The 25913-nt window shown below is 50.3% G+C and overlaps 1 protein-coding gene across 2 annotated transcripts; it reads left to right on the top strand.

The window, feature by feature from the left end:
• The first annotated feature begins 234 nt into the window (after window positions 1-234).
• Eyg (eyegone) lies at window positions 235-21687 on the top strand. 2 transcript variants are annotated; one of them, XM_076764218.1, is made up of 6 exons: window positions 235-1875; window positions 9182-9358; window positions 17643-17783; window positions 18769-19161; window positions 19756-19940; window positions 20198-21687. In XM_076764218.1, exons 1-6 carry the CDS (start codon window positions 1407-1409, stop codon window positions 20786-20788), a joined length of 1956 nt encoding a protein of 651 aa, XP_076620333.1. In that variant the 5' UTR covers window positions 235-1406; the 3' UTR covers window positions 20789-21687. The 2 variants fall into 2 exon arrangements, with proteins under 2 accessions (XP_076620333.1, XP_076620334.1); XM_076764219.1 differs by lacking the exon at window positions 18769-19161.
• The last annotated feature ends 4226 nt before the right edge of the window (window positions 21688-25913 follow it).

Genomic DNA, 25913 nt, shown 5'->3' with positions numbered 1-25913 from the left:
CGCGATCGTAATCGAGGCGAGCGAGCCCTGCGTCTTGGAGCTAGCTAGCTCGCTCTAGCCGTTGCTCGCGTTTCTCGTCATCCTCCTCGTCCTCGACGTCCGCGTCCTCCTGTTCGTCTTCGTCAGCGGCCAGCCGCGCCGCGGCGCCTTAAATCTTGATCTCACCTCGACCGAGTGGCCGAGAGGGTGGGGGTAAGGCTAGTCTGGGCGCGCTTCGAGCCACCGAACGGAAGGCAATCTGCTCGAATCCGGCGGACCGCGAGCAGGTTACCCCATGTACTCGCGCCGCTGCGTTCTACCTCGAAAAGTTCGTCCTTTCTCGCGCGTTTCGATACTCGATCGAGGGACACGGTGAACGGATTGGTATCGAGAAGACTCCTCGATTCTGTCAGGAGGCACCGAGCAACGAGCGTGGATCGAGCATCGATCGATCGATCGATCGCGGGCCGAGCAAAGAGACTCGCGTTACCTTAAATCTGATCCTAGCCTCGGGCGAGCAGTCGGTGTTCCCGCGGGGATCGACGTGGTGGGGGTAAGGCTAGTCGTTGGCGCGCTTCGAAAGCCCGAGCGGGAAGGCAATCTGCTCGAATCCGGCGGAGCGCGAGCAGGTTATCCCGTGGTCAGCGCGTTCCTCGTCGGTCGGTTATTGGAGAAAGGAGCCGAACCGGGACTCGGCCGGAAGGCGAAAGAGAGACGGCGTGAAACGAGCGGGAACTACCGAGCGAAAGAGAGCACCGCGGAGAAGAGGCGACGAGGCGGAGGGAGGGACGGAGAGAAGGGCATACACACGTCCATAGGTAGTCACGAGCTTCGACGAAGCGCCTGCGCTCGCGAGCACTCCTCGCCGTCGCCTCGTCGCATCGACCACGCTTCTCGTCCTCTCGTGCCCGAGACCGACAGCCGACAGCCGACGCGAAAGCTCGCGCCACGATGAATCGTGCCCGCCGTCGGCCCGTCGGACAGGATGTCATTCTGCTTCGCTAATCGGACGCAGGAAGCCACGACGAACCGTGGCGTCGATTGCGCTCGCGCGCTCCTGCGCCAGCGCCCCCGCGACACGCCAAACAACCCCGAGAGCCTACTACCTGTGACACTGTGTGGGTGCGCGTGCACGCGGTCCGGTGAAACGTGACTCTATTCGCCGCCGAACTTTCGAATCGAACACCACCCCCGCGCGTGCCGAACCTCACGGTCCGCATCCCGGAGCCCAGGGGCTTGCGCGAACCACGGGAAGATCGGGACACGTCCGCTGAAAGTGATCGAGGTAGCCGTCGGATGCGAAAGCAGGAAGAGAAACGCCTCGAGCATACGGACGACGTAGCTGCAGAAGTGGAGGCAGAGGGGGACGGCGAGGAGGAGGAGGAGCTGCTGCCCGGTGTGGAGGGGGTGGAGGTGATCGTCTGGTGATGATGATCGGTGGCGGCGTCGCGACCCCTCCTGGTACTGCCAAGTCGGCGGCTGCGATCGACAGCGAAATGGTGCAGGTCGACGGCATTGGCAGTGGTAGTGTCAGTGGCAGTGCTAGTGGTAGTGGTAGCCCCGCGACAGGCGCGACTACTACGCGTCTCACCGCTGCCAATAACGCCACCAACAACAATAACAATAACGGGGACGTTACGAACAACAACAACAACAACGAAGTACACCAGGTGGTAAACTGCAGCAGCGGATCCACCCCGGCCACTGACAAGTTCTGCTGTCACGACGACGATGCTCCCGTCAGCACCGGCGTCGCGCGGCCTTGGGAACCACCCTCGCCGACCTTCTCGCAGACGAGGTCGCATCTGCTTCGGGTCCATCCGCCGCATCCCCATCAGCACCCGGCCGCCCACCATCATCAACAGATGACCGTGCCTCCAGTGTCTCTGATCGACGGTCAGTTCCTCGACCCTGCTTTTGCTTTTTTCCTTGTTTCTTACGCTACCTAGCTAGCTCTTGTCTCGACCAACGTCTCCGCGAACAAGCTGAGGGTTTCCGTCGCGTCGAGAACCCTGTAGCTGTCTTCAAACGCGTTCGATTAGTTTTGTCGTTTAAGGGATGAAAACAATTGCTCTCCTTCGCTTGAATATGCCAAAGTCACGAGATACGACATTGTAGTTTACGAAAGAAACAAATCTAATAAAGAAAACCGATCGTTCTTTAGGGGTGAGGCCGCAGAAACGCGACCGTCAAGGGGTTAAAGCAACGGTCAAGCGTATCGAAATCGCGGCTCGCTGAAATTCCGTAATTTAATGGACGCCTTCTGAAACGCTTGTACGCGATGTCGCCAATGATCGAGAGGGGGGAGGGGGGCTTCGAACGAACCGATCAGCGTCGCGCTTCGGTTCACCCGGCGAATCTGAAAATTTCCATGAAACGCGGACGAACCGCGACGGTGGCGTTGTTCGCACGGACAGCCTCTATCAACGAGCAAAATCGCTACAATTAAATTTAATTGGACAACCGTTTGTCGTCCGTTGGCTCGCGCCACGATCGAGAATCGAGGCGGCCGTTTGGGTTTTCGCGCGAAATGGCACGCAATATATTCAGAAGCGGAACAACGCGACCGATCGCGCCAACTCGCATTCGATCCATCGAGAATGTTTTTCTGCGTAATTGCTTTCAAGGAAAAAGCAAGCTGCATCTCGTGACGGCGTTGCGTGTTGTTTCGCTCGGTAGGAAGAAACCAGGCGGCACTGGTCAAAGAGAGCCGTGCATACAACTATTGTATGAGAATGCAATTTGGCGATTGACAACGTTTCACTTATAGGGAAAGTCTATTTTCAGTTATCGCGTCCGTAGCGGAAAAAGAACATCGAATCATTTTAAACGGGGTTAAACGAGCGTAACGGCGACGTTTCGTGATTCTCCAGGTGTCGAGACCGTCTGGCTGGCACCCGAGGGATGATACGATCTGCCCCTCTCCGCGATCCTATCTCCTTTCGGGGGCCCTTTAACTCGCTAATGCTCAAAAAATCTCTGGTAATTTCGCCCTCGATTAAAATTGTTCACGGATCCCCGCGAGAACGATTTTTCCGAGGACGCGATAAGGCGATGTTTATCGGCGCGACGCCTGAGAAAAATTGGTCCGAGGAGCAGCGTATCGACATTTCCATAATGCGAATCGCGCGGAACGACCTGTCTCGGGTGACCGTCGCGCAAACGACTCGTAATAAACGGATGAAATAGGATTTTCGTTGCCGCGGACGCGGTCGCCGTGTTTTATCGTCAACCGATCGGCTCCTTTTTGCTCGTCGTACGTTAATTGAACGGTCCAGGGCCAGACCCGAGTCGGAACGTCGATCTCTCGTCGTAAGGTGTCTGCGAAAACGCCTACGGAGTCGTTCTCGCGGGAACGTGACACGGGACGAAACGGCCCTCTAAACGGACCGTCGACCCTCCCACAGACACCGAAAGAATTCGCTGATAAGGCGTTCGCTGCGCGCAATCAACGCCCGAAGGATGTCGCGAGCAACGCATTCAACTACTGGTATAAGAAGAGATCTTTTCCGTGGTTTACACTTGCCGGATCAAACGACGGAGAGCTACCAGCCATACTCGTTCAGAACCGGTTTCAATGCGTCGCCAACAGTACGTCTTTTCGCGAGAAGCTGCTACTCTCGTTGAACCTTTCAATATTCGTCCGTACCGAACAGTACGGACGACTTCTGTACCCGATATGGACCGCGACTCCGGATACTCGGGTACCGATAGCTCGCGCCGTTACACGAGCAACCTCCTTTTCGTTTATCAACTTAGTACAACCCAGAAACCGAACGTTCCGCGTATATTAATCACCGGTACACCAACCATCGTTAAATAAGACCGTATTCCATTTTTATTCGTTATCGTGGAGACCTTATCTCCAGAGCCCTAAAGATTCACAACGCTTCTCGGACTCTAATTATCCCGATGCCTTTAAACTCTTGTATTCTATCACGTTTCGATTACTGTTTGCCTGTTTGAAAGCGCCGAGACCTGGAGGAGACTACATATTCCATGTAACTTACTTTGAAAACTAAGTGGCAAAGATGCTTTTGGGTCAGAATTAACCGTTAATAGCATGACGTTTCGGCTGAGAATTCACTCGAGTTTGCATGCTTCTCGCTAAGCGACGATGAATCGTCCTGACAAACGAAGTCAATCTTAGCTCGATCCTCTCCACCGTTAAACTCGACCCTGCATCGACTGAAGTCTTAAGCGCTTCATTATCAAGCCCATTAATCGTTTAGTTCTTGCTTCGTCCCGTACGGGATATCAGAAAGCAGCTTTGACGCCTTCCTCGCGAGTCTTCTCGACGCGGCTCGGTCCTTTTTGCGAACTTCGAACACCATAAACAGGGTATGTTGTTTACATCGTTGTTACGAGTTTACAGTCACCGTAATCGAACAGAAACGCGAAAGAAACTTAGCGACTTAACTTTTTATCGATTGTTTATTACCGTTTGAGATGAAATCATCGCGTACACGCAATACCATTGTTCTCAGCGTGGAATTATATCGTATATTCAAGAAATTTTCTCGCTAGAGTCGTTTAAAATGGTACCTGGTATGTTGTAGGAAATTATGGCTACATATTTGAGGTATTCTGTATAAATTATATGACACAAATACGTGCCCAGATTAGAGAATGCTTAAAAAAGTAAATAGAGACATCGAAAAAGCTACGTACGAAGCTAAGTACGAAGTGCTTGCTTGCGATATGCTAATCGTCAGATTAGAAACTAGCTATGATACAAAGAATAGTAATAAAACGAAAGGAATTTAGTTCTTTGCATCGAAACAAGAGAAAACGACCAAAGTCTGGCTCGAATCCGTAAGAATCATAACCTGTTACGTTGTTGACAAAAACTTTCTTCTTTTCTTCGTCGAATCTTATTTTAGACGAGTTTCAGCTTAAGTTACTTACACTGTATCGTGGTTTTATCGCAGTTTCCTGTGCTATAATTAAGCTAGTAATATTCACCGCACTATTTGACACATATAGCCGAGAAAACTTTTTCTTTTTTTCCTCTCAGAAAATCTCTAATGAGCTTCAACGATGCAAAGATGTAAATTTCTTCCACTTCATTATCCCTGTACCGTGGCTATCCTCGTACTGTCAATTTCTTATTTCGCTCGGATCTACGAAAACCGTCCTTTCCGTGCCTTCTACTTAACTTTGTCATTGTTTCGACACGAAAGAAACTGAAATTCCACAGATGGAATAGAAATTCCCTTTGGTTTATCCGGTTTAAATTAATTTTCAGTGTTTGATATATGGTGCCAGGAGAAGATAGAGACAAGTATCGAATTCACATTTCAATACGTTGTTCGCGTAAGCAAAATAGGAAGTGACATCGTTTATAGATCGACTCGATACTTGTAGCTTCTCTCCGACAGATTTTACTGCCACGCCCGGCAGGTATTCCGAGGCAGGTATCGCGGCCCGATACTTGGCAGGTACCTTCATCTGTTCGGTCCGAGGGTCGCTTTGTTTCCACCGTTTCGCTGTCTCTTCGAATCGGTATCCTCTGTCGTGGCGTAACGAAAAGTCCGGTTGTCCGTCGTCGGAAACTAATTAAAATCTCCTGGCTATTGCCGGAGTCTCGATACGCGCAGAACCAACGCGGGAGCTAGTCGATTTTACTCTAAACCACCAATAAAAAGAGGGTTCGATGTTCCAAAGGTTTTACGCCATCTTGGAATTTCGGTTCTCGAAGGTATTGGAAATAGCTGGTTAAAGAAACACGAAGAACGTACCGGAAAGGAACGTGGACTCGCTGGTATCGTTGGGTAGCAGTAACGGGTCGAGGTAATTAATAAATAACCAATTAAAGGGGGGTAATATTTGATGGAAGTATGCGCAGCTAATTGGATTCCGTGTCCATTCGTCTCCTGGCGCACGGTTTCTACTCTGTTACACGAGGATAAGCTAAGTATCTCGTTCCTATCCGGCTGAATTTATAGCCACACCCTACGCGTTTCGAGACAGGTACCAGCCGTGCCCTGTTCGCTGGCGCTCGATTTCTGCGTTCGTGGATTTTCGGATCGGAGTGGCACGGCGACCGGTCGAGGCCGCGGCTCGAAACGAATTTGCGTGTAATTCAGTATGAAATTGATCGGAATCGTCCCGGAGGAATCTCTGGATCACGCGCCCGGCCAGGTATCCGTCGCGGTTGTTTATCGTCGCGACGAATCTCGCCCATTGGCCGAGGATCGAACGATTTTCATTCATCGGCCGCGTTCCACGAGCCCAGGGTTATTCACGGTTTGCAGCATTTTTATATCGATTATCTATCGCCTCGCGCCAACGATCGGTCTTTTCCACGGGGCGATTTCGTGTATACGAAAAGAATATAGAGGACTCCGATGCCAGAAACTCGTTCAGAACCGGTTCTAGGCCTCGCGTCGATGCAACGACACGACGCATTTCTTTCTGTGCATCGGCTACTTTCGTTTTCACGACACCTCCGATAGCTTTGACACGAAACGAGCGCGGAATGCGCGCCGATGCGCCTTCCAGAACAGCCAGGACGCGTAGGTTTCGCCGGTCTCCGCGAAACGATTCAACGGATGCCCCTCATCTGTGCAAAGTGCTTGCTCGACCGCTCGACATCCTTTTCTCCTCCGTCTCTCTTTCCCTCCACGAAATTGCTATCGACGTTTGTCGCACACCTTCCCGAAACCGACGCTCCTCGTTATTCCATAATTCAATTTCAGACGACTTCTGGGAAACCGCGAGATAACACGGCCGCGATTAACACTCCACGCCAGTAAATACACCGAGCAAAGTAATTACAGGATTAACTTCGTACCGTTCGGACCGATAATGTACTCGTACAAGACGTAATATCTTCTTTCCAGCACCTATTATCTCGTACTTCGTTCCAAACCCATTAAAATACACGCGAAACTCTCACTCCTCATTGTCTTCTTTAAAAATAGATCGTTTTTTTATTGTTGCGTACTTATTATTAATGCGCAAAGAAAACTTTAAACGCATAATGTCTCGAGAAGTATTAGGCATAATTTATTGTCTTTGGACAAATTTTATTCCGAAAACCGCGGATTTTCTACGCGTATAGAAAACTATACGTTTCCACTCCGAATCTCCCCTTTGTCGTTTTTAATAATATGCGTCGCGTACCTCGGTACATTTTAAATCGAAAGTGTTGAAACGTAATTGCGCGTCATTGTTCCGTTAATTGCTCGTCAACAGCGACGATAACGATTCGTCGTGTGAAAGTATAGAAAAAATACACAATGTGTATTTTGCAGATCGATACAGAATGTGCTCGAGACTGGAGATACGCATGCGAGCACTAGTACGACTCGAGCACCGATGTCTGTCTATTAATCTACTGCTTCTACTTGCGTTGCCGTTCGCGAACGGCGATATGCTAATTCTACCGAAGACTCCTGCTCGAAACTTTTGTAAAACGTTGTTTAACTATCGATTACGCATTTCGTATCGTGTAAACTAGTAACTAGTGGGAGAAAAAAAAATAGAAAGAAATATTAAACCGGTACCGAGGACTGCTTTCAAAGGATCGAAACGTTAAGCCGCTAAATTTCATTGATATTTTTAACGAACCGTTCGATACCGTTCCACACCCAGAACATACAAACGCCCAGTATTTCTTTCGTTGTTGACGTCCGAGTTGGACCCCTAAATTGACGAAATTTGAATTCCAAATGAGAAGCGTCCCCCGGCGTTCTCGGGCAGCGTATGAACCCGGATAAAACAATGGCGTACTCGCGAAGGTAGCGGTGGAAATCAGACTTGGCAAAGAGTTAGAATTTATTTCTCGGCCCGGGCGGCGTCGCGATAAATCGCGGGGGTTCCGTAACGCGTCTAGTTACTTTGTCGAATATCAGGGTCGTGTATCGAGGAGAAGAAATTACTGTAAGCCGGATAGCGAGTGGCGGGTATTCGCGTAAAATCCGTCCGGGGCGGTGATCGGCAATTCAGCCGGGCCATAAAAGACTAATTAATTAAACGGGCCCCTATGTAAACGAGCGGACGCGTACGCGCGCGCGCTCGGGCCCGCTCGTAACCAGTCGAAACAACGCGTTACAAACGAGCCGGGGATCGGCCGTTTCTATCTACCTCCTGAATTTAATTTCCCGTCCACGATTCCCTCCCCTGAACGACGTCCGATCGTTGTCGACGAAGCTGCGAGAGATCACCCGTTCTCCGTGGTGCCGCGGACGCGCGAACGCTCCTCTCCGACACCGTCGTTCGATCGTAAATTATCGTCGTCGCGGATCGTAAGAAACGTCGTTAAGATTATCCGCCCGTAAAATCACCGACTGTCCGCGTACTGGACGCTAATTACGATTATTCCATCGGCCGTGAATCCTCTCGGAAATTAATTCGAGAACCGGTGGATCCACGCGCGGGAGCGCTATGAAAAGCCAGCAGCCGTTGGCGAAAAAAGAAGGAAAAGAAACGCTCGATCTGGTTTTCGTAAACGCGAACTGTCCGTCGCGACACCCTTTTCGATCGCCTCCTCTCGTGTTCGCACCCCGCCACCACACCCCTTCGGGGAAAGATACGATCGGCGCTCGAGGCTCTCGAAGTAAGGCTCGCCTGGCGAAAAATGGATCGCTCTCAATACCATGGTCCGTTCGATCGTAAATCCTCGCCCTCCCTCTCTCTCTCTCTCTCTCGCTCTGTCCTCCAGCACGAAACGAAACGTCGCCGAGATTAGCCGCCTATAAAATCACGAGGAAGTCGCGAACCGCTCCCGAGGTGTCCTTCGAGGAATTACAGTGGGTCTTCGCACCTCCGCGTGATTAATCGCCGCGATTTCGCCGGGCAGATGCGACGGTTCGCAAGCTCGATATCCTCCGTCTCGAGAGATCGCATCGAGACCAGATCGCGTCCCGTCGCCGCCGGCTCGAGTAATTTAAATTAATTCGCTCGATTATGCCGCCACGTCCGCGCGATCGTTTTCGACACGCTCGTTATACCCGCCTTTAAGACGAAACGAACCGCACGATTTTCTGCCTCGGAAAAACTACCCGAGAATCCCTGATCTGTCGCTGGTCTCTTTTTAAGGGGTCCTGGGGTCCTATCTATCCCGATCGCAAGAGAAAACTTGGTTGTCGCGAGACGTTGGTCGAGATCTTGTTAGAGAAACCAAGGACGAAGACAAGCTAGACCCATTTAAGGTATCGATAGGCAATAATTGATCGCGTTGTCGTCGTACTTTCAGGCGTGAGCTTGCAGAACTGTACCGCGGGACCATTTGCCAGCGGTAATGGCGGCGGAGCCAGTCGACAACGATTGCTGGAGCTGTCGCACGGATTAGGAGCCCTCAGGCACTACAACGACCTGGCCAACCACGTGCTGTCGTTGAATCAACAAGGTGCCGTCGTCACGAAACTTTTGGGTAAGTTTCCGATACGTTCGTACCGTTACATTCTCCGTACCCTTCGAGGCTTCCGGGTGCAAGCCGTACTATAATTAATCACCGTCCCGCGCGAAACGATAGCGCGTGCTATCTTTAATTTCGCAAAAATAACGTGGGATTCGTTGCGATAACTGCAGCAAGTAGATATTACGACGCGAGAAGAAGGAAACTGGTATTAAATCGGGCCGTCCTCGCTGATTGATCGCCCGCAGTTGCTAGAGCAAACAGATAAATGCCAAAGATGAAGTAGTTTGTTTAGAAATTACTCGGTAGAACTGCGGTGCAATTTCCATCGCGTTAGAAATCTTGAAAAGAAAAGCGACGGTTGACGAGGAGACATTTTTCTAAAAGGTCACGACCCGCGCCTGACAGCCCCAGACGGTATTAACCGTAAAACCCCGAGTCGCGAAAGCCTCTACTATAAGAATTAGTATGGTTCATAGACGGTTATTTATTAAATTAAATATCAGCTCGTGCCACGAGTCTTTACGTAATTCACCGTGCAAACTTTTGATACGACGAAAGTACGCCTAGGCCTACGCGCTCGAACGTCGATCGATTCGGACGACGGACGATGAATTATGATAGTTTTCGATTCAAAACATAAACGTAAGGAAAATTCGAAAGATACGCGCTTCGACTTCCGATCGAACGCGATTAGATCCGCGAAACCGATTGGAAATAACTCCGACGCGTTCGTTCTAGATGCCAAAATAAGACGAAAATCAAGAATACCAATTTGTTGATGAAGGCTTCGTTAAACAGTTATTAACGTTTAAAGTTCCGACCGTACTGAATTTTTTTCTCGAAAATGCGCAGGAATTCGAGGGTATGTCTATTCACCAAAAATGATTGTAATTGACCCCCGCAACCGAAAATAATTTTTCCAGAAAGATTTGAAATTTTTGAATTTAATTGTTAATAACTTTTTAACGAAGCCTCCATCAACAAATTGGTATTCTTGATTTTCGTTTTATTTTGGCCTCTAGAATCCTCTATTAAAATATTTCCCAGGGGTGGCCGAACACCCTGTATAAACAAGTTTCTTTGGAAGTCAGTGTACTAGCTCTTTTTCGAATTCTATAAAGGGAGAACACGCCACAACCAACTGCTACGACTATCGACAAAGTTTATGGTACCATTTACCTACTCGGATGCTGAAGCAACTTTTTGCGAAACAAGAACTTTAACGACTTGGATGCTTTGAAATCGACACTGAACGAGTTCTTGAAGATGAACCAACCGAAGTCTATCAAAGTCACGTCGATAAATTAATCTAAAAATAAGAAAAAGTCGCACGACAAGATGGCCGCTCCGCGAACGATTAACGCGATTTCTGCGATACGTACGGCGATTACGAAAAAATGGTTACAAGCTGCAGGCATACGACGCTCGCTCAATTCAGTAAAATACCCGATCGACGTGGGCTGAAATATTAAGTTTCCCTGTACTTTCCTGTTTTGTCGAATATTATATGCTTATTCAGGAATTCGAACAAACTCAGGAATACCTATTATTTTTCTTTTAGTTGAATTGCACCGTAAAATACTTGTATTTGCTAAACCTCTCAGCCTGCTTTCCTTTTGAATAAAAATATTTAGAGGACCGTAACACGTAGCATATGTGACAATGAAAGAAAGACACATACATCTTTTCTAAGCATCGGAAGAAGATTACGATAGGACGATCCTTTGCTTAGAAATCTTACGCTGACAACAATGAACAATCGCTTCTAACCCTGACAACATTGTTCAAAGGTTCCTTTCACGCTTTAGCGAGCGTTACGTAGCCTTGAAGTTTGTAATCTCTTTTTAGAACCCCTATATTTCGTTGTTAAACACAGAGAGAAAAAAGTTGTCTGTAGTCTGGATGGCTGGATCGGTGGAACAGTCTTTTCGTGTGGCGATTCGAACGGCACACCTAATACTATCCTGTCGGTTCTCTGTAATTTGGAAAGTTGGAAAAAAACTTCAACCGAACTGAGGTTAACTGCAGCAAAATCAACCCCTCTTTCGTTCCACGGTAATATACCTAGTAGCGGCGACAGCTCGCTTTTCTTCGCGCGAACAGTGCATTACGGCCGCGCGAAGAAACATGGAAGTCAGAACTTCCGAACAGCTTTGCTCGCTGTGCGCCCGTATACGAGCCGTTCCACGTCAAATCGATCACTTTTCTGCCTCGAAGCCAGAAATTTCTGTTCTGTAAATTTGACACTGTGGTAGAATCTAAAATAAATTAAAAATAATTGTGTCTGTATCCTGTGATCTTTTTTCTTTCGATCTGAACCTTTTGATCCACGAACGCTCGAAAACTACAGTCGAAACACGATTGCAAAGTGAGCAGTGCGCAAAGCCGAGCAACGTGCGCGAAATCAGTTACGCCGCCGCTCGTGCTCCGTTCGTCGCAAAAACGAACCGCTCGAAATCGGAAAAACAAACGAACGACTCGAGACCTGCTGGCGATCGGTGGCTATTATTTCCCTGGACGTCGAGCAATTATTCGCTCGTAATTGCATCTGCGCCCCTTCGTTAGGCTATCCGGTCGATCCAAAGATATCGTTTTAATCGCATCTAATGCGCCGCAACGCGGAAGTGCCCGATCCGCTCGCAGCCTCCTTCGAACGCTTGCAATTATTCCAGGTGCCTCTTCAAGAATTTTCGCAGATTTACGTTCGTACGGTGCGGTTTTTCGATTCGATACGAGTCGAAAGCACCTTCCTTCTGCAGTTCCTTTTAGAAAAGTACATACAAGCTTACGAATCAGTCTGAAATTTTAATCCGTGGCTCTGCTGCAAGCCTCTCGACTTCAGCTCCGCGTTTGTTCCTTAATCCGCGTTTGTTTTAGCGAGAGAAAGCGCAAGCCAGCAACACGGTGTCTATCAAACGGCCAGTATGTCAAGGAAACGAAAAGTATCGACGGCTGTCGATGCAGATAGATTTCATTGACAGCGAACAGACCGGCAAAGGTCGGACGCTTATTTGTTAAAACGCGAGACCATCGAGACCAGCTCGCGACAGTATGGTAGATTAAAAAGGATGGTTTCAAACTCAATAGTGAGCACGATCGTACATCCGTCTTCATCGTTTGCAACTGGAAAATTTCTCAAGTTTGAATTCGCGTCCAGCTGAAACGCGTGGACGTTAATCGGCGATGGTCGATGTCCGACGTGACGCGAAGATCGTAGGCAAGATTGGTCGGTATTCTAAACGCTTTACAGGGGAAACGAGGAACGTGTCGCGTTGGCGCGAGCAAGGAAGAAACAACGAACGAAGAAACGACGCTCTTTCGAGCTCGTTAGACGGCCGAGATTAACTAGCAACGGCCGTTTCTTTCGCGCGTAAAACATTAACTTCGCCGGTTCGCGGGTTCTCAAATAACCCGTCGATAATTTCCTGGATCCTTTGATGTTCCGTGTTCCTAGCTCGGCGTATTTTCTCACGGAAGTTATCGCTAGTTGAGGACGTTTTTACGCGACACTGACAAGACGCAGGACGCAATAATCTAGGACATTACCGTCGAACATCAAAACAATTTAAAATTGTAATTGCCGGTGATTGGGTTCGAGAAATCGAGAACGACGTTGAAATTTTAGGGTTCGAAAGAGAACATTTTCCAAGCGCAAAAATCGGATTTCCTCCGGGGAAATCTCGTTTTCCGGGTGACCGTGCGTCAATCGACTAACGAGTTCCTACCAAGGCTGAAAATATACGTTGGTTTCGAGCGCTTGCAAATGTCAATAGCTTCCAGAGACTGTGGAGTCTGCGGTTCATCGATCAAGCTCAACGTTCGAAGCTATTCTCGACTTTCCTGTTCGCGGGGACTATAGTCGGCTCGAATCGGCGCGCACGGTGCTCTGAATTCCAGCAAAGCAGAGTGGTCGATCGCGGTCACGAAGGAGGAACGTTTTATCAGCGATCGGGGCGGATAGGCGAGTGCGAGTTCGGCGTGGCGCAGGTGTGAAACGATTCAGGGGAAAATATGGTCCGGTCGGGAGCGGCGTCCGTGCGGACGGGAGCTCGGCTCGGTCCGTAGAGGAGGAAGAAGAACGCAGAACGTGGCTGGTCAGAGCAATAAAAAATGGAGGCGAGCCACCGAGCATCGGTGGAACGCCGGTTTCTCTCTTTCTCGGGTGGCTGCTGGCTGGCTCGGTCCTCGTTAACTTTACGAGCCGCTCGTAAAAATACCGTTCGGCCTGCTCTCTCGGCTCGCCAGTAATGTCTTCATCTTCACCGGATACAGACTCCTTAGGCGTCCCGAGGTGAATATAATGTACCATAATCGACCGGCCAATTACTTAACAGCGGCAAACAATTAATCCACCGGCTCCATCCCGTGGTCCCTGGCCGCGTTGGTACCGATTCCTCTCGGATGTGGAATCTATTTCCCTCGATCGCCGGGGACACACGCTCGTTTCGCCGATAACCGTCTGCTGGGTTCGCGAGCGTCACGGTTTTATCGACTCTCCGCATTCGTCTTCCGCCTCGCGAGCCCACGACGACGGACAAATTCACCGAGACAGATCTCGCCGCTCGAATGCACACCGTGTGCATATACCGACCGGGTGTGTTCCGCGAACGAGCTCTATCAGCGCACAATAAATTTCGCCAAACCCCAGAGAAGAATGTAACGCTCCGCGGCCGATATCGTCTAATTTCCTCGCCGCTGCGGTGCCCCGATAATTAATTCCGCCGCTCCGCTATCGGTCTTCTTATCCACGCGCAACAAGATCGATCGCCGCGATCCTCCGCGATGAAAATAACCACCGAGAGAACGGACGAACGAGTCGAGCCTGCACCACCGACCGTCCGCAGTACGCTTTTGTTTCGAACGACCCCACGGCCAACGGGGGCCTCTCTTCCTACGTCGTTAGGCCCATTTTCCATCGTAACTTTTCTCTATTAATTTCACGAAATTCCAAAACCGTTGGGTTTCGGTGTCTGAAGAACCTATTTGAAGCGGGGATGCAGCTGCACCGATGCGCAAGAATGCGAAAGAAGAAAATTACAATAAGAATCAGCTATATTCGAGCAGCCTTAATATATGGAACGAAAATGATTCCCCTCGAGCGATGATTTTTCTTTGCCGTCACGATACGAAACGAATACGTCGCGGCCTCGTGATCCGACGTCCGACGTCCGTTGGTCCGTGTTTGGCCGGAGCAAGGATGTAGCCAGTAGGCAGAGGAATCGCAGCTTCGTGCAGTTTCTTTCATTAAATGGGCCTGTCTCGAAAACGTTCCGTAAACGAGCGGAGAGCGGCGTGCACATTTGCACGCGGGACAAAGTGTAGAAGCACAAAGAATGAAAACTAGAGAGAGACAAAGACGAGCGAGGAACGAGGAGAGAGACACCGGGTCGAAGCAAGGAATTTGCTCGAGGCATGGATACCTATTAGGTGGGTACATCGTTTATACCCGGCACGCACTTCACCCGTGGGAGCGCACGCGATATCCTGCCGACTTTAGCCGTCATTATTGTTATTAATAATAGTACGTAACGACCGATAATTGCTCAAGTCTGCCTGCGCCTCTGGTTTCCATTACCTTGCCAGCGTCGTCCGTTTCGAGGACTCTCCCGCGGGCGTTTCGAGTCCACGGAGACACAATCGACCTTTGGGACCACTGTGCGACGCAACTGTCCGCGATTACCAACCACGATGACCTATACTTTGTCCAACGAGACGAGACGCCGAGCAAAAGAATCGAACGTCGATATTAACGGTCGTTAAACAAAGACGAAACTATACGTCTCCTGTCTCGTCTCGTTGGGCAAAATATAGAGGTACACCCCTTCTGTTATTCGTAAAGACAACTCAGGGAAATAGAACCTTCGTTGGACTACTCGCTATTATTCGGTCATCCTAAAACTTTAATCGACGAATTAAACGAAAAATAGACGTGTTGTACCGTGCAATAAACATCGCGGATTTTAACGAAACGCATGTTCGAGCAGCGCATTACCTCACCGTTTGTTGGTCTTCGTATTTATGCATTCACGTAATATCTGTGCGTCTCTGACGCACAATAGCTTTAGCGTAGCCATCGTCGATAATGATACCGCGAAACCTTCTACAATTACTTGGGTCTCGTTGCGCCTGCAACCTGAATTATGCAGTCAGACTCGTCCGCTGCGAGCGGCGGCTCTACCCGGGGAATTGCAACCCGCAGAAGCTAGAACGAAGGGTGAAGTAGTAAAATCAATGATAACCGACGCGAGCCGGCCACGGAAGAAGCGTCAAAGCGAAGCCTGCTCGCGGCTTTCTGCAATCTCGAGTCGCGTATCGCGATCTTCGACGTCTGGCGTCGGAAAATTGCGTCCCGATCGCGATACAACCACCAAGAAACTCCGCCATCTTTTATACGAATGTAGATAGTTGGAGTCCTCGCCGCGGAAGAAGGCTATAAAAGGGTAAATTTACGAACGAAAGAAGCAAAATCTGAAACGGTTGGTCGGAACTAAATGATGGTTTAAGGGTCGGATAAACGCGACCGAAAAGAAGAAAGAGAAAACGAGATTGTTAAATTTGCGCGAGCTTTCGACTTTGAACGTTCGGTCCCAGAGACGATTAGCTAATCCGAAGGGGCCCGAGGCGGCGCACTCGCGCTGGGAGAGGTGAGAAACGTAACAAAACAGCATGGCAGCCTGAACAAGTATCGGAAACGTTACACGGGCGTCTATTCCGCGATCGGCTCATATTAGATATCTCTGATTATCGCATGCTATCGCATGCCGGTATCGTTTCACGCGCTAAGCTTCTAATGACTGCGCCGTGGGTCCGCCCAGACACGATAGGATTAGTATCCGGTGTCGAGAACGTATGCTCCACGAGATTTCAACGAAGGATGAGCCGGTATCGTTTTGTATCTCCATTTTGTCCACGCGAAACTCGACACTTTCTATCCGAACAATAAATATTGAGCAACGGAATACGTGATTATTCCAAACAAGACGTTACTCCTCGTAAGATAATACACCTTTAATAATATTGTATTTAAACGACGCGTTCGTGTCGTGTCGTCGTTTCGAGAATGAATCCTTCAGACTATCGTGCGCACGGGGAATTCCTTTAGCACGGGTATCATTATTGTTTTTCGAGAAGTCATTCGCGTCGGATGACTAGCCTATTAGCCACGAGTCACGAAAACGTACGGTCCGCGTTCGTTCTAGCATTTTCCAAACGCATTGTTCGTTAGCCTGGCTATTTCAGCAGTAACTGCACGTCGCATAGTTCGCGTTAGAAAACCGTTACACTCGATTTAGCTTTTAAAGTTTAAACCAGAAAATGTTACCGACGCTTTTGTTCGCATGACGTTCATCTTTCTTCGTACTGAAAATATGTTGCCCCAAAAAGTATAGCGAAATAAATTATGAAAGAAAATATACTTTAATTAAAGTTACTAGAGCGGAAGTAATAAGGCTTCTTTCGCGTTAATCACGAGATTAATTTTCGAAAATAACTCTACGGTCGATGCAATAATTGATTCAGCGTACCATTCAGACGCACCGTCTATCACCTTTTTCGAACAATGGCGCCTGTTTGGAGGAGGTGATTCAACGACGATGACAACACCGAACATGGATACATGGAATTCTTAACGTTCAAAGAACTAAAACGATATTGCACAACTGCTTTCAGAACGATGCCAAAGACCATATGTGCCTGTCATTATGAAAGTGGCCAGAGTCGTATATTTAAACGTTCGCGTTTGACCATACTTTTATCATCGCGTATATGGGAAAAAATGACTTGCGTCAATGCGAAAGTTGCTACTTAATTAATTAAGGTTTCGGAACGCACAATATTTTCTGAGACACTCCAAAGACTCGCAAAACTGCGACTTTTGGCTGCCCAATGTGCAAAACAACCTGTGCAAATGTTTGAAGAGATGTCGCGAAGCTATTTTGAATTTAATTCGCAGTTAACAAATAAAGGTTTTAAATTCATTCGTAAGGTAACTTTATATTTCGTTCCATAATCTATAAACGAACGTTTTAAACCAGCGTTAAAGCGACCAAAGTTCCAAAACGAATCTAAATCATTTACTCTAGCGTGGTACCTATCTCGAAGATTGTCATTAGATCGAGATAATCGCGATGGTCGCGCGATTTTTTTGAATTTCGAGAGGTTTGGTCCCACGACGACTTCGAACGCGACACGAGGCACGTAAAGGCGACACGGTATCGCCGTTTACGAGCGATTTAATCGCCAACGAGGAGTATTGCCAAAGCAACGCGTCCTTGAAGCTTGATCTAACGTGTTCCAGGTACGCTACGCCCGCCAGGTTTGATCGGTGGCAGCAAGCCAAAAGTCGCGACGCCGGCCGTCGTCGCGAAGATCGAGCAGTACAAGAGGGAAAACCCGACAATCTTCGCGTGGGAAATTCGAGAGAGACTCATCTCCGAAGGTAAGCAACATCCTTCGCCACGTTTTACAATAGGTTCGATCGAGGAACCGAGAAACGGCGCATCGAAATAGCGCGTTGATTTGTGAAGTAAGGGATTTAGAAGCTCCAGTTTCGGAGGGAGATTTTTCAAACGATTCGCGGCGACGTCAACGGGTTCGTTAAAGGTTTGTTCGGTTTGTAATTGCCCGTAAACCAGCGAGCAAACTTGTCGTTCAATTATGTTGCGAGCAGTGTGTTTGCTGCGCCGGTGCAAATCGTCCGTAATAATAGTCGCATGTGTCCGGGAACAATGTACAATTGTAAGGTAGAATCAAGAAACTCTACCACGGCCTTGTCCACCGACACACTTTATTCTTTTCAAAGCGAGCATCGACGCGTCCGGTCTCGCTTTACGTGCTTTCGTGCGATCAACGGTCTTTTCTTGCCGTCGTCTATTAATTATCCAAATTCGCATTTACGTTCATCCCACGTTACAGGAACTCTCTCGTTAAAGGCGTGCCGTAGCGTCACCCGTGCGCGATTTACATGAAAATTACGAGCATTCGGGAACGTAGAAAGCACCGGATGCGAGACGTATCGTTTGTCAATTTCAAAAGATCGAAATCCTGGAAACATTATGTAAGAGACGACGCGCGAGGCACGAAACCTATTCCGAAGGAAGTCGAACGACACGAATCGAATGTAACGTTTTGTACGCCGTTTAATATTGTCTGTTCGGCACGTTATAAGAAAGAGACGAAGCTAAATTTGCTACAAAGCCGAGGGAATTTGAATATTTATACACGGCTCGTAACGACCGAACGAATACTTAACCAGGGTCTAGAAATTTTCTCCATCTTTGTAATGGAATTCTGCCCGGGAAAACGAAGCTATTTTTCTCTATTCTTTCTCTCTTCGATTAATAATGCGACAGCTTTGACCGATGCGAAAGACAACAGAACATAAACGAGACCGTTCCAGAAGAAGCACCCTCTGTACTTTGCAGGCGTATGCAGCAACGCGACGGCACCGTCAGTGAGCAGCATCAACCGAATTCTGCGTAATCGCGCGGCGGAACGTGCAGCCGCGGAATTCGCGCGTGCAGCCGGATACGGTTTGTACGCCGCCGGTCCGCATCCGTACTTCAACAGCGCCCATCAGCATCCGACGACCAGCCACCATTTGCCCGCCGGCTGGCCAGCGCCGGGAGCGGCGGGCCACCCTTGGATGTTGCCGCCGTTGGCTACCGGAATCTCCGGAGCAGCTTCCGCTCTGCTGCTGCCCCCGTCCTTGAGCCCAGGAGCCGCAGCTGCCGCGGCCGCGGCCGCTTCCGCCTCGGCGGCGGGCACCACGGACCACTCCTTGCACGCCGACGCGATCGCTCGAGGATACTTGCAAGGTGATCACCGATCCTCCTATTATTACCTTCGGAATTGATCATTATTGCCCCGCCAGGATCCTCGACCAACCGTAACGCAACCATTTTTCATGTTTTGCACACCGACAGTCTCGCGAATGCGTACTTTTCAACCCTCTGTTGCCGTTGATTTTGTACATGGCGAATCATTGAAACTTGATATATTTGATCGAAATATTTTAGCGTGATACTTTCTACGCGATTCAAGACGGTGTACTAGCTGATTCGCGGATCAGGCTTCTCGGAGAAATACCTTTCGCGATAGTTCGCTCGCACATTGTGTCGATGCACGCGTGTCGCAAGAATCTCCTTCCGCCTTGAGACGATGACTGTAGACAATGAAATATCGTTTCGTTTGCGTCATCGCGCTGCAAAATTCAAGCTTCGCGAAAACGATGCGTCATACGTGCCAATCTAATGCTCGTTGCGAATTCGTCGTTCGTTTCGCGCAGCTCGCGAGTCATTCGACGTACTGGGAAATAGGGCATTTATAATAATAATAGGTCGCGTAGGAGGAACGATTAGCAAAGCGTCGGACCGTAGGGAAGGTAGTAGAAAAAGGGTTTGTCTGTACAGACGGAGACGGAGACGACGGAAGTCTGGACGGTTCGGAGCAGCCAAAGTTCCGAAGAAATCGCACGACGTTCAGCCCGGAACAACTGGAGGAGCTCGAGAAGGAGTTCGAGCGATCTCACTATCCTTGCGTGTCTACGCGCGAACGGCTAGCCTCGAAGACCTCTCTCTCGGAAGCTCGTGTGCAGGTGAGGATCAATTCCATCCCAGATATCTTTCTCGGAGGGCTAGCACGTTGGTTTCGCAAGGGCATGTTCTCGACCGGGGTTTCCCTTTCTTCTCGTCCCCCGTGCCGTTTTTTCTGGGGCAAACCGACGACGGAGCAAACACGCCGGAGAGTGCGAGCGTCGCGTTGCAGGAGAATACGCCCGTGCTTCGCGTGCAGCCCCCCGAGCCTTAGAAATTTGATCACGAGCCTTCTAACGACCTAACTCGTGACTCTTAGGTTTGGTTTTCCAACAGACGGGCAAAGTGGCGTCGTCATCAGCGCATGAACCTCTTAAAGCGTTCGCCACCGCCACCTCCGCCGCCGCCACCGCCGCAGCAGCAGCAGCAGCCACCGCCGCCGCAACAGCATTCCGCATCCGGTATGGAAATAAACCGTACGTCAAGTTGCTCGATCGCCGGCATGGGCGGCGAAAGTAGCGCGTTCCGTGCGGTCGTCACCAACTCATCGTCGAGAGAGGCGGCCGACAGAAACGAGAGGATCGAGAGGGTCGAGCCGGTGGCCAAGCAGCCCGAGAGGAAGCCCAGCGCCTTCAGGATGATCAGTCAGCTGGTCGGGGACGACTCGCCGAGCATACCGAGGCCCTCGAGCCCGACCTACGACCACCAGAGGCACGGATCCAACCTGGCGACAGGACTCGTCCCCGAGTCAACGAACAACGAGGACTTTGAACGCGCCGAGGACGAGGAGGACGACGAGGAGATCGACGTCCAGGACTCCGATCAAGACGTTCCTTCCTCGCCGACCGTCGCCTGGCGGGATCACTGGACGGATCAGCAACCCTTGGAACTCACCAAGCACGATCGTTGATTTCCGTCGTGAGACCCACCGAATTTCGAGTGCCGCCGGGGAAAAACGTTAAACGAAAAAACTCTCGATCCATTTCCGTAGATCGTCGGGCGGACCGTCGAGTCCCAAACTCGCGCGGTGCAACGAACTCGAGCCGATCCTGGAATTCGAACGAGGACTCTGTGTCTCGCTGGAAGCCAGCCAATGAACCAGCGTCCGATCGAGGAATCTCATTGAAGAATGGCGGCGAACGGGAGAGCCGTCGTATCGTTTGCTTAATGTCTCCTACTCTTCTTTCTTATCGGCGAGATCCCGTAAATCGTCCCTAGTACCCATGCAGCTACTTACTACGATTACGGCCCATTTATTACGATTAAGATTACGCTAAGTGCTACGAAGAAACGTTGCGAAGAACGACGAAGCCCAATATCCATCTGGATCGTCGATTTTTAGATAGGTAATCAATTGCTTGACCCGATACCTACGATTGACTGTTCTTCCGAGTGGTGCACGGAGACTTTAGTTTCGAGAATTTAATAATTTCCGAGATATTGCGTTAGGTTTGGCTATTTTTTTATTCATAGTATATCGTGAACTGGCAAAATTATAATTTTACTCTAGCGATCCGATCGACGACCACGCGTCTTTATTAGTGTTTTGGAAATTATTAAATTTTACGTTTGGCATCCAATCGGAAGAATAACCATAGAGTTTACACGCGGCGTGGTTTCCGTTTGCTCGAGACGGCAAAGAAAGACAGTGCTCGAACCAATTCGGAAACTAGTCCTAGCCGAATCATTATTGCCACGGATAATGCGTTGCCTAGGGCACTGTATAGATAGGAGTAGACGTGACGACGATAAATCCTGTAAGCAAACTCTGTTAAAGCGACTTTTATTTAAATGAATTCGTTTGTAAATACCCACACGGTTTTAATAATGGTCATTTACGATCCAACACGACTCGAAGACGATTCAAATTCACACCCACCCTATCCCCCTCAGCGGTCGTTCCGTGATCCCTCCTCGAGTTAATTCCCCCTTCTCGTAGAGTTTCGTAGGACGTGGTACGGATCGGGGTACACGGTTTTCAGCGAAGCAATTCGTAACTTTTGAAGCGTGTGCGAACGACGCGCGAAGAGAGCAGAGAGGACGGGCGAAAGGCTCTCGTCGACGATTAACTCGAATCTACGGTTTCGTCGGACTCGCAAATAAGGAATCTGCGCGCGAAACTGGTTTCTCGGGCGACACTCTTTCGGGGCACGGGTGGAATCGGTCGTTGGCGGACAGCACGAAAACACCGGATCCACCGACATTTCGGATATCGTGGTCCCCGTCAGCGGTTAACGCGACTACCAAATTTATAACCACGCTCGAGCCGGGGATGCGCGCACGGCCGAGAAAAAACGACCGAACGGAGGGACGAAGCGGGGCAAGGACCAGGGGACCGTGCGACCAAAAAGGACACGATCGCGTTTGTAATTGAAACAAAATTGCCAAACGCTCTCTCGCTGTCCCCGGCCGTCCAGTTTCTCTCGTTCGAGCATCTTTGTCCCCGGCAAGCATCGGCGGTAGCCGGGCGACTCGTACGCGGATTCGAAGGCATAATTTCGCGCAAACCGGAGGCGCGAGAAAAAACCGGCTCGTGGAGATCCGTCGAAAGGAGATTACGGGCGGTGAAATCGGCGCACAATAGAGAAGAAAAGAGAGGAGGAAAGCGGGAAGAAGGGTAAGAGCGTCGTACAAAAGGCGATGGAGGCGATACGCCGCGCGGAGAGCTGTCTTCGGCGGAGAGGAGAGAGGGTTCGACGTTATTGTAATGCGAACAAACTTGCGAAAGGCATTAACACCGGTGGTGGGTGAGGATCGTTCGGCACTCCCACCGTAAAAGAAAGAACAAGGGACGACCGAGCGAGCAGCCAAGCACACGCGGGAAACGGGGTGGTTCGGGGGAGAAGCCTCGAGGAGGTGGAGGAAAAGGTGAGGAGAGGAGAAGGACTCGGTCGAACAGAAGGAGGGATCGTCGAACACATTCAGGCAGTCAGCCAGGAGAAACGAGAACGTAACAATTACTATCTGAGACCGATCGGTGCGGTAAGATTAACGATCTTACTCGTACCGGGCACGTCGGGGCCCGTCTTAGCCGCGATTGCTCATGGGAAGAGCGTGGGGCCGACGTTAAAGTCACCTCCTCCTTTGCTCAATGAGATATTGCCTGCCGAGCGTAGCGCACCTTTCCGTGCACGCTGAATCGCGCGCGCTTCCCTTCCTCTTTATCTTTTTCGCCTTCCACGCTACGCGACCGCGTACCTTCTGCCTCCAGAAAAATGCCCCCGCGATAAGCCCTGCACGCACCGACCGCAGACGCTTTTCTGATTACGCCTGTCCTACGCCGCGACTCGATTTCGGTCGGTTAACCCCTCGGGGACTCGGGGAAACAATAATTTACGATGTCGAGTTTCGAGCAACGAGTTACGGGATGCAGCGAGAGTCGGAGACTTTTGAAAAACTAACAACTAACGCAACCCTCGAGAGAGAGCGAGAACTTTGGTCGCGCGACGACCAAAAACGCGCGACGCGGAGACCCAAAGTGCGAGCGGATGTGGAGAGCGCAAGGGGTGGGGAGGTGGGAGAAAAGGGTGGCACGGTCCAGCCATAATACGCGAGAAATCGTGAATTAGTGAGCGTCTTTTTGAGCGAGAGAGCGGACGAAGGAAAGGAGTGCCCGATGATTTCTCGCCCAATTAGAGTCGACCGGGCTATAAACTTCTTCGCGGATAAGATAGGACCTCGGTTTTCTGTGTTCCGTCCGAGCTGGAAACGTGGAGGTTGGGGAGGGGTTGGGGTGGGGAGGAGCCGTAATGTCCCGCTTCAGCCCGGAAGCCTTCCAGGTCGCATATAGGCCGGGAATCCGTGGCCGTGTGGGAAAAAGATAGACACGGCCGTCCGAGAGAGAGGACAGCGAGGGTGTCAGGGGGAAGACCGAGGCAGAAGAGTGTACCTGAGCATTGGGACGGAGCTAATTGGCTCGTCCACTGACCATTGAAACCGCCGTCCTGGTATCGTCTTCGATCCACGGAGCACATATACGTGCCAACGTTTCAGGACGATCAATTAAACGGAAATGGCCGGGAGATATCCCACGAGAAACAGACGTTCTCGCACGTCTCGAGCACCGTCGGTTTCGCCTGCCCCCGCGCCACGACGACGCCTTTTTCACTGGTCGGGATCTCCACCACCGTCCGAAAAACGCGCCTCGAGTTCTCCGTTCGAGATCGATCAATCGACCGGGCATCGACGCGATCGCAAGATCGACGCGTAGAACGAAAGGGTGAGTTTCTTCGAGTCCGTCGCGAGATCGCATTCCGTCTCGCTGGGGAATATTCGGTAGATCGTAACAGCGCAATTACCCGTTTGTAAGGCACCGTTCCCCGCATAAATTCCGTCCGCATTACGGGGCGTTGGATTTTATTTTACGCAATCGGTTGGTCCTCGGGGGAATATGCTGCCAGGATATAACACACATTCTACCGTCTCTCACTCTCTCTCTCTCTTTCTTTCCGTTGGTCTGTTGGTCTCGATCGTCGGCCTCGCGTGCAACCTGCGTATACGTGGCTCGGTCGCGCAGACCTCTCGGGCCGTGTTTGCGTGTGCACGTAGGGCCGCCGAGCGGAGTAATGGCGCAGAAGCCAACTCCTACTACTCTTGCGGTCTGAAATGAGTCGACTAGGATGGTGTCGACGTGATGTACAGCGACAGGGTTGATAGCGTTACAAGAGCTACTAACCCTCCTCCCTTGCTGCCCCCCCTCGGTCCCCCTCACGTCCGATCCTCGCCCTTTTCTCCGCCACCTTCTCCTTGCTCGCAACCACCACCGCCGTGGCCGCCACCGCCACCGCCACCGCCACCGCCTTCCATTCCCTCCTCCTCCTCCTCCTCCTCCTTCACCTCCTGCTTCTTTGCCACTTTCGCCTCTTTCTGCTTCTCCGGCTCGACGTGTTCGAACGCATCAGCGTGTAAAGCACGCTCCCGTGGTCAGACCGGGCCTCTTTCTCTTCGTCTCCCTCTCGCCCTTTCGTCCTGCCACTCCGACTTTCTCTGTCGCTCTCTGTACTCTCTTTTGCGGTCTCTCGACGTGTCTCCCTGTCGTTCTCTCTCTCACCTTGTTCGAAATCGTTCCTCTCCTCGGGCATCTTTCTCGCCCCTTGCGCTCCAACTCTGTTCTTTTCGCTTCCACCCGTTCGTGTCGTCGTTTACGTAGGTATACGGAGATTTGTATAGGGGCAGAGTCGCGCGCAGAAAGACCGAGACTATCGGGGCCACTAACTTATTATCGGGAACCGCCATTAGCATGTTTATAGAAGTGACTGGTCGACACGCATGAGGCCGTGCCGCGCGGAGCGGCCCGTTCCGGGCCCCGGACGGGCCAGCTTCGATTCTTTTGTATTTCTGATCAATTAGACGGTGTCCCGTGTCCAGCGGCGGAACACCTTCTGGGGATACGCCTAGCTGTGGAATGTGTTCGCTCCTTCCATCGTTTCGTTTTTCATCGCGGCAAGAATCGCCGCGATCGCTATCGCCTCGATTTCAGTGGCCGGCATACAAATGATTGCGGTATCGACCAGAACGCTCCAACGTGCCTCGATCGAGACGCACGCGCGATCCGACGACAAAACTAATCCGAGACCGGCGCGATCGCTCGCGAGCAATTGGCTCGAGATATCGCTCGCTCCAACACTTTAAGCACGATGGAATTCGAGGTGTCGAATGCGCCGCGATTATCCCCTTGTTTATTTCACGCCGATACGCTTCAATTCGAGCGCAGTTATCTCGTTGCAGCACGCCCGTTCGAGTAGCAAAAATTACTTTTCGAAAACAAGAAAAAAAAAGACGGTCTTTAGCAGAGATAAACACCGCGAAAATGCGACCGTCTTGTAAAGTGGCGAACCAAATGGTCACCGATAAGTTACGGTAGTGCTGAAACGTATCGCGATAATGTACCGAATTCCTTCATCCTAGAACAACCACGACCATAAATCTTACGATCGATTATATTCAATTTAACCAATCTTCGACGTTCGTAACGAGGATAAACGACACTGGATGTCTATGCGTGCGAGCATAGTATCCGCACTTTAAAATTAAAC

The sequence above is a fragment of the Colletes latitarsis genome, chromosome 4, assembly GCF_051014445.1.
Source record: "Colletes latitarsis isolate SP2378_abdomen chromosome 4, iyColLati1, whole genome shotgun sequence".
Lineage (NCBI taxonomy): Eukaryota > Metazoa > Arthropoda > Insecta > Hymenoptera > Colletidae > Colletes > Colletes latitarsis.
Note: the sequence above shows the minus strand (reverse complement) of the source record. Positions and strands in the feature narration are given on the sequence as shown.